The sequence below is a fragment of the Gigantopelta aegis genome, chromosome 5 (assembly GCF_016097555.1).
Source record: "Gigantopelta aegis isolate Gae_Host chromosome 5, Gae_host_genome, whole genome shotgun sequence".
Taxonomy (NCBI): Eukaryota; Metazoa; Mollusca; class Gastropoda; order Neomphalida; family Peltospiridae; genus Gigantopelta; species Gigantopelta aegis.
In genome coordinates this window covers 11,000,954-11,009,484 of record NC_054703.1, presented here as the reverse complement: position 1 = coordinate 11,009,484, position 8,531 = coordinate 11,000,954, and the positions used below count along the sequence as shown (strand labels likewise).

Here is an 8,531-nt window from a genome sequence, read left to right as displayed (position 1 = left end):
AAAGCTATATTTCGCATTCAGTGGGATGGAGACCAACCAAAGCCATTTATCACCAAATCTTCGCCCGTGTCCAGTTTTAAGCTATTCATATGATTGTCCAGGTAAAACGTAGACAACGGGGTCCTCTGTTCATATGCGAGTGTTTGCTGCTGTGTTTTTGATTGATTTCCTCCTATTTTCCTCCATTTCGAGCTTATCCGGAAATGAGGACTTCCACATCAAAAATTATGAAGAAAAAAAACGTGACTAAAAGGACATTTTGTCCAACTGCTCCTGTCTCCCCTACCTCCCATATCAAACGCCGGCCGGCCCCCGCCAGTTCCCCGTCCTCCAGCAAACTGCATCAAGCTATAATTAATACGCGCCAAGAACGTTTGCCCATGAGTTTATTTGAGATATCTTTAAGGACAGATTTACAGTAGTAGATGTAGAAACAAAAATTATAGTAGTTTAGTGTTTTGTTTAAAAACGAAATAATGCGCAAAAATATAGACTGTAGATCCTGAAATTAACGCGTCCTTTACGTAATCCGAGTAATGGTGGGCAGACTAAAATGCGACATGAAATTAATGCGAGTAGCCGCCCTTTGAAACACGAACTGTCCGATCTGTAACGCCACACGTCTGTGTACTTTTTAATTAAGTCCACGTTACAAGCGTCGTCAGTGATATCAACTCACTGACATGGTTGTGTACACATCAGTTAACCTGTTTAGTTTCTATTGATTTTGCGGCAATCATTTACGTAACGTGTATACAGTTGTAGGAAAGGAAGAAAGGAAATGTTTTATTTAACGACGCACTCGACACATTTTATTTACGGTTACATGGCGTCAGACACACAGATATTAAGAAAGGAAACCCGCTGTCGCCATTTCATGACCTACTCGGGGGCGGAACGTAGCCACAGTGGTACAGCGTTCGCTTGATGCGCGGTCGGTCTGGCATCGATCCCCGTCGGTGGACCCATTGGGCTATTTCTTGCTTCAGCCAGTGCACCACGACTGGTATATCAAAGTCCGTGGTATGTGTTACATTGTCTGTGGGATGGTGCATATAAAAGATCCCTTGCTGCTAATGGAAAAGAGTAGCCCATGAAGTGGCAACATCGGATTTCCTCTCTCAATATCTGTGTGGTCCTTAACCATATGTCTGACGCCATATAACCGTAAATAAAATGTGATGAATGCGTCGTTAAATAAAACATTTCCTTCCTTCATGGGCTACTCTTTTTCGATTAGCGGCAAGGGATCTTTTATTACCACCATCCCACATACAGGATAGTACACACCACCACATTTGTTACACCAGTTGTGGAGCACTGGCTTGAACGAGAAATAGCCCAATGGGTCCACCGAAGGGGATCGTTCCCAGACCGACCGCGCATCAGGCGAACGCTTTACCATTGAGCTACGTCCCGCCGGCAGCTGTAGGGAACTTGATTGATTGATTGATTTCAACTTATTTTCGTGCTTATATCCAATTAAGGTTCAAGCACGCTGTCCTGGGCACACACCTCAGCTATCTGGGCTGCCTGACCAGGACAGTGGGTTAGTTGTTAGTTTGTTAGTGGTTAGTGAGAGAGAAGAGGGTGTAGTGGCCTTACACCTACCCATTGAGCCCTTAAGAACTCGCTCTGGGTTGGAACCGGTACCGGGCTGCGAACCCTGTACCTACCAGCCTGTAGTCCGATGGCTTAACCACTACGCCACCGAGGCCGGTAGGGAACTTGAACAGTAAAAAACAAAGACAAAATCGACGGCAATATTGGCGTGCTAAAACCCATTCACGCGCGATGAATCGTGTCGGTTTTTGACAGGGTGTTCAGAGACCCTTCAATCGTCACACGATGCTGGCATCTCGCTGCACTATTGAACAGTTAGTCTGTCTCGTCTACGATGAATGTTGTTCCACTTGTTTTATAGATGTATTACAATTTTAATCTTCTTTTTTGTTTTAATAGCATGTGACACATAACTTGCTGGACTATTCGACACTTAGTCTGTCTTGCCTACAATGAATTGTTTTAAAGTTCTGTTTTATAAATATATTATACTTTTATTTTGGGGAGTTATGTTTTAATAACATGGCACAAATATACAAATATAGAAATAAATGTGTAATATTATTAATGTGAATAATACGAACTCGCATTGTTCGCATTAATATTATGATCGCATTAATTTCAGGATCTATAGTATACATATATAATAATCACTTATATCTCTATCAGTTATACTCGCCCTCTATCTCTATCAGTTATACTCGCCCTCTATCTCTATCAGTTATACTCGCTATCCATCTCTATCAGTTATACTCGCTCTCCATCTCTATCAGTTATACTCACCCTCCATCTCAATCAGTTATACTAGCGCTCCATCTCTATCAGTTATACTCGCTCTCCATCTCTATTAGTTATACTCGCTCTCCATCTCCATCAGTTATACTCGCTCTCCATCTCTATCAGTTATACTCGCTTCTATCTCAATCAGTGAGTTATATTCGCCCTCCATCTCCATCAGTTATTCTCGCTCGCCATGTCTATCAGTTATTCTCGCCCTCCATCTCTGTCGGTTATAATAGCCCTCTATCTGTCAGTTATATTCGCCCTCCATCTGTATCAGTTATACTCCCCTCTATCGCTATCAGGTATAATTGTCTTCCATTTCTATCAGCTATACTCCGAACTCTCCTTCTATCTATATCAGTTATACTCGCCTCTATCGCTATCAGGTATAATTGTCTTCCATCTATATCAGCTATATTCCGAACTCCCCTCTATCTCTATCAGTTATACTCTTCCTCCATATCAATCAGTTATACTCGCTCTCCCTATGTATCAGTTAATCTTGTCGTCCATCTCTATCAGTTATTCTCGCCATCTATCTATATCAGTTATACTTACCCTCAATTTATATCAGTTATACTCGCTCTCTGTCTCTATCAGTTATACTAGCTCTTTATCTCTATCAGTTATACTCGCCCTCAATTTCATTTATATCCGCCTCTATCTCTACCAGTTATACTCGCCCTCTGTCTCTATCAGTTATGCTCTGCCTCCACCTCTATCAGTTATACTCGCCATCTCTACCAGTTATACTCGCCCTCTGTCTCTATCAGTTATGCTCTGCCTCCACCTCTATCAGTTATACTCGCCCTCTATCTCTATCAGATATGCTTTCCCTCCATCTCTATCAGCTATGCTATCCCTCCATCTATATCAGTTATACTCACCCCCCACCTCTATGAGTTATACTCGCCTCTATCTCTATTAGTTATACCAACCCTCTGTCTATATCAGTTATACTCGCCCTCCATCTCTATGAGTTATACTCGCCCTCTTTCTATATCAGTTATACTCGCCCTCTATCTATATTTATTATATTCACCCTCTGTCTATATCATACTAGCCCTGCACCTCTGTCAGCTCGTCTCGCCCTGTTTCAAGTATGCTCACCCTCTATATCAGTTATACTCGCCCTCTATTTATATCAATTATACTCGCCCTCCAACTAAATCAGTTATTAGAAAATAAAGGAGAAAAAAAAAGAAGGTAAATAATAAATCATAGTCCGCATATCATAGTCCGAACAACGGGTCAGAATAGCCTTCTTGGGACCGTTTTATTTTTGTTGACTTCATTGTTGTTCGGTAAGTTTATTCAGTGTATTAGAGCAATTTGTACGTTTTTCGTCTAGAAATTTAAGTACAATTCTCCAATATATGTTAAGGTTCACGTAAATCACTCTTTAACTTGTATTTATTGCCTAATTTTGTCCACAAATAAATGTATTGTCGGCAGATAATGCTACAGTTTGTAATAGCTGATAGTAGAAATAGAACACGACATCGGACTGTTTTTGTTTTAACACCACGGATCCTGACAAATTCGATGAGTTGCGATACTTTTTTCGTTGCCATTTATAATTCTTTCTGCGTGATACTTTTTAAATACACTATGCATGTCTTACACTACTGACAAACATCTAGAACTAAATATATTTAAAATAATAAATATGCACATTTGTATTATATAGCCACGTTTTATTTATTTATATAAATAAAGAAACAAAACAAAGGAGAGAAAAAAATGTAAATCATAAATGCTTCACATAAGATATTAGAAATTGATAAAAATATAGTTAGTGTGTTATTTCGGTTTCCATTCATTGTCTGTCAGCATCTGAGTGAGATAGGTAACAGCCTCAGTCAGGTCAGGTCAGGTCAGGTCATAGTGTGTAACATGCATTTTTGGTGCTATTGAATTTTGAATATCGCGTAGGATTAAGACAAAAATAGTAAAGTTTTGTGCACATTTCTTGAAGTAATTTTGTAACAGGAAAAGGGAGCTAATTTTTAATTTGATTTAGTATGCCGAATGGTAGCTCTTCAAGGCTGGTAGGTACAGGGTTTGCAGCCCGGTACCGGCTCCCACCCAGAGCGAGTTTTAACGACTTAATGGGTAGGTGTAAGGCCCTACTCCCTCTTTTCTCTCAGTAACCACTAACAACTAGTCCACTGTCCTGGACAGACATCCCAGGTAGCTTTTTTAATAAACAAACATCTCGAACTACATATAATTTAAATAATAGGTATGCACAGTTTCAATTATATTGGCATATATTATTTAAAAAGGCAAAAAGAAAACAGAAAAAAAAAAAAAAAGATATACATAAAAAAAAGTTTCGCTAAAAGATATTAGAAATTGTTAACAAGAACATGAGTGTGTTATTCGGTTTCCAGTAATTTTCCACAGTTCGATACACACTTTTAAAACGTTAAACAATAGTTCCTAATCAGATTTTAGTTGACTAGAAATATCGATAATTAAAATTATTAAAAACAAAATGTTTCCTGGTTAGGCTATCGGAGTTAAGGCTTACATGTGCTGGGTTTGCAATCGGGTGCTGGCATGCACCCAAAGTGAGGTTTATCGACTCGCTGTATAGGTGCAAGGCCACTACACTGATATTTCTTTAACTATCCATTAATCCTGGACAGACAACTCGGACAGAATTTCAATTGGATATAACAAACATTCCCCACTCGTGGATCACAATCAAGTCGATATTTTCATCTATATAAATACAGATTTGGCTTTGACCCCCTCCCCCACACACACACACATCTCTCCCACTAGAGATTGTGACCCCCTCATTAGAGATTGTGAGACCTACCCATTCCTGTTCTTACCACGGGCCGATATAATCGTGAATTGATTGGTGATTTCGGTTGCTGAGTTAGGACAGGTTTACTACATGTAGCCGATCTAGAGACTGAGTTCGGACAGGTTTACTACATGTAGCCGATCTAGAGACTGAGTTAGGACAGGTTTACTACATGTAGCCGATCTAGAGACCGAGTTAGGACAGGTTTACTACATGTAGCCGATCCAGAGACCAAAAGTTATGTTAGTTTCTTGTTTTGTTTCAATGCTAAATAATGTGCAAAACCACCCCCAATTAATTACTGAATAGAACACGATTTATATATTAGCAAAAACAATCGAGAACTTATCGTAGTCCGCAAATCGTCCTACTTACATAGTCCGAACAACGTGTGAACAATAGCCTTCTTGGGACCGTTTGATCGATGCTTTGTGTTGACCTGATTGCTGTTTTTCATCAATAACTTTAATTATAAATTTTCAATGTATCTTGAGGTTCACGTAAATTACATTTTTAACTTGTATCATGCATTGCGTAATTTTGCCGACAAATAAATTTATTGTCGGCAGATGATGTTACAGTCTTTAATATCTAAAAGTCGAAATAGAACACGGGATCGGAATGTCAGTGTTGTGACACCTCGGATCATTCTGTCAAGTTCGATCATTTGCGATTATTTTCTGTTCCCATTTGTAATTTTTCCGTGTGATACTTTTAAAATAAAATATGCATATTTCAAACTAGTAATAAATATCTCGAACAAAATATAAAGAAAGAAGAAAATAATAGTTAGAAATTGATATTTCGATTGCAAGTACCGGGGAGGGGTGGGAGCTGTTCTCCCCATTCGAGGACGAAATTGTACGCTTATTTTGTCCTGTTCTATATCAATAAACATAAACGTATGGTTTGTACCCCCAACCTCCAATAGAGGTTATGACCCACTTCCCGCGCCCCGAACTTGTATAAACAAGAACATGTTGAAATGATCAAGGTAGGTGTGAACAGAGAATGATGATGAGTACCAGATAAACATTTCAGAAAGTATTGCACTATTTTGTTTTTCATTTCTAGTTTAATTCAATTTTAAACTGATAACATGAAGTCACAAGTGCCTTGCAAAAAAACATTAGGCATAAAATCTAAACAAACATTAAACGTAGCTATTATCTTCAGGATGTATTAGTTGATTATAAACGCAAACTAGACACACATCAGCATTTCTTACCATTCAAGAAATAAAACCATTTACACAAAATACAGAGTGTTAGTTGTGTTATATCGAAATATGAAAATTCTGGGAATGTTGTTCAAGTCTTAGTTTTTGTTTTATTTATCTAGTTACTGGTTCTGTTTCAGTACTTCTCGTGACAATGTTCATCCCTGACTGGTGTCCGAGAGGCTTCTAACGAAATAAGACATTGTGGAATCAATCACAACTACGAAGGTGCACTGTCAAACATGCAGCATGTCAAACAGTGTTGATAGATGTGTCGAACGCGAGGTCTCGTCAAAACATTGTGAAAACAACCCTGATCATTCTTCTGAGAAACCTTTCCAATGTGGGATGTGCTTAAAGTGTTTCTCTTACAAGTGTCACATTAAGCAGCATATGAGAATCCACACTGATGAAAAACCATATCAGTGTGAGGTGTGCAGAAAGTGTTTTCATCATAATATTTCTTTGAAATACCATATGTCCATTCACACTAGTGTTAGGTCTTTCAAATGTGCAGACTGTGGAAAATATTTCTATAACAGTTCTGGGTTAAAGCAACATATGTTGGTTCACACTGGTGTTAAGTCTTTTAATTGTGAGGTATGTGCAAAATGTTTCTATAACAGTTCTGGTTTAAAACGACATATGTTGGTTCACACTGGTCTTAAGTCTTTTAATTGTGAGATATGTTCAAAATGTTTCTCACAGAATTCTTCCTTGAAAAATCATTTGCTGATCCACAACAGAGTTACGTCTTTTAAATGTGAAGTATGTGCAAAATGTTTCTCACAAAATTATCAATTAAAACGGCATATGTTGATTTATACTGGTGTCAAACATTTGAAATGTGAGGTTTGTGCAAAATGTTGCCCTTGCGATTCCATCTTAAAAAGGCATATGTTGGTTCACACTGGCGTGAAGGTTTTTAAATGTGAGGTATGTGAAAAATCTTTCTCACAAAATTCTCACTTGAAAACACATATGTTGGTTCACACTGGCGTGAAGGATTTTAAATGTGATGTGTGTGTAAAATGCTTCTCACAAAATTCGCTCTTGAAAAGACATATGTTGATTCACACTGGTGTTAAGCCCTTTAAGTGTGAGATGTGTGCAAAACGTTTCTCACTAAATTCTTCCTTGAAAAGACATTTGTTGATTCACACTGGCGTTAAGCCTTTTACGTGAGGCATGTGCATAATGCTTGTCTTGGAACTTCTTCTTGAACGGACTTATACCAGTTCATACTGGTGTGAAGCCTTTTAGTTGTGGGTTGTGTGAAGTTGTTTTCTGTCAGAACAAAGACTGGTGTGTTAACCTGTTTAGTTGTGGAGTGTGTTAAAAAGCGTTTCTCACAGAAGTCCCACATGAAACAGAATATGTGGATTCACACTGATGTCAAATGTTTCAAATGTGAGATTTGTGCAGAACGTTTCAAACTAAGTTGCCACTTGCAACAACATACGCTAGTTCACATTGATGTTAAGTCGTTTAGTTGTGACGTATTTGAAAAGTATGTCTAACAGAGGCCACACTTGAAACATCATATATTCGTTCACACTGGTACCAAGTCTTTCAAATGTGAGGTTTGTGAAAATTATTTCTAAATAAAATCGCATTTGAAACGTCATATATTGATTCACATTGGTGTTAAACCTTTCAACAGACCTAGACGTGACGAACATAACTTAAATTTCTCCTCTAAATTAGATAGTTGTTTTTTTTTTTTTTTTTTTTTAAACGCCACACACATTTTGTGATTCCCAATATCCGATGTGTATTTTTGTGCTGGGGTGTCGTTCATTCATTCATTCATTCCACAAGCGTTTAACAAATACAAAGTTGTTAGTTTGGGGGAATTTTTTTGACATTACAAACATGGATGATGATATGAATGATGAAGCCACATTATTTCCATTTCGATATGGGACTACTTGACAGATCCGTGCTTCACACTTGCTCTCAGTTAGTTATCAAGGTATCACACGAGTCCGGGGTACACGGAACCTGCATTGCATGCCGGGTAATCATCCCCCGTGTGGGGCATACACTTGGGAGACAAACCCATAATCGCACTCGTGAAGTGGGTGAAACTCGGTACATGTGGCCTTACACCTACTCATTGAGTCAAATGGTGCAATCACTCTG

General features: G+C 38.4%; 1 protein-coding gene across 1 annotated transcript; it reads left to right on the top strand.

The window, feature by feature from the left end:
- The first annotated feature begins 3,620 nt into the window (after nt 1–3,620).
- Nucleotides 3,621–8,013, top strand: LOC121373247 (zinc finger protein 492-like). Its single transcript, XM_041499756.1, has 2 exons — nt 3,621–3,650; nt 6,527–8,013. Exon 2 carries the CDS (start codon nt 6,636–6,638, stop codon nt 7,569–7,571), a length of 936 nt encoding a protein of 311 aa, XP_041355690.1. The 5' UTR covers nt 3,621–3,650; nt 6,527–6,635; the 3' UTR covers nt 7,572–8,013.
- Nucleotides 8,014–8,531: the final 518 nt, after the last annotated feature.

What these genes read in the sequence shown, in the direction of transcription:
- LOC121373247 (XM_041499756.1), top strand. Translation starts at nt 6,636, where the DNA reads ATGTCAAACAGTGTTGATAGATGTGTCGAACGCGAGGTCTCGTCAAAA.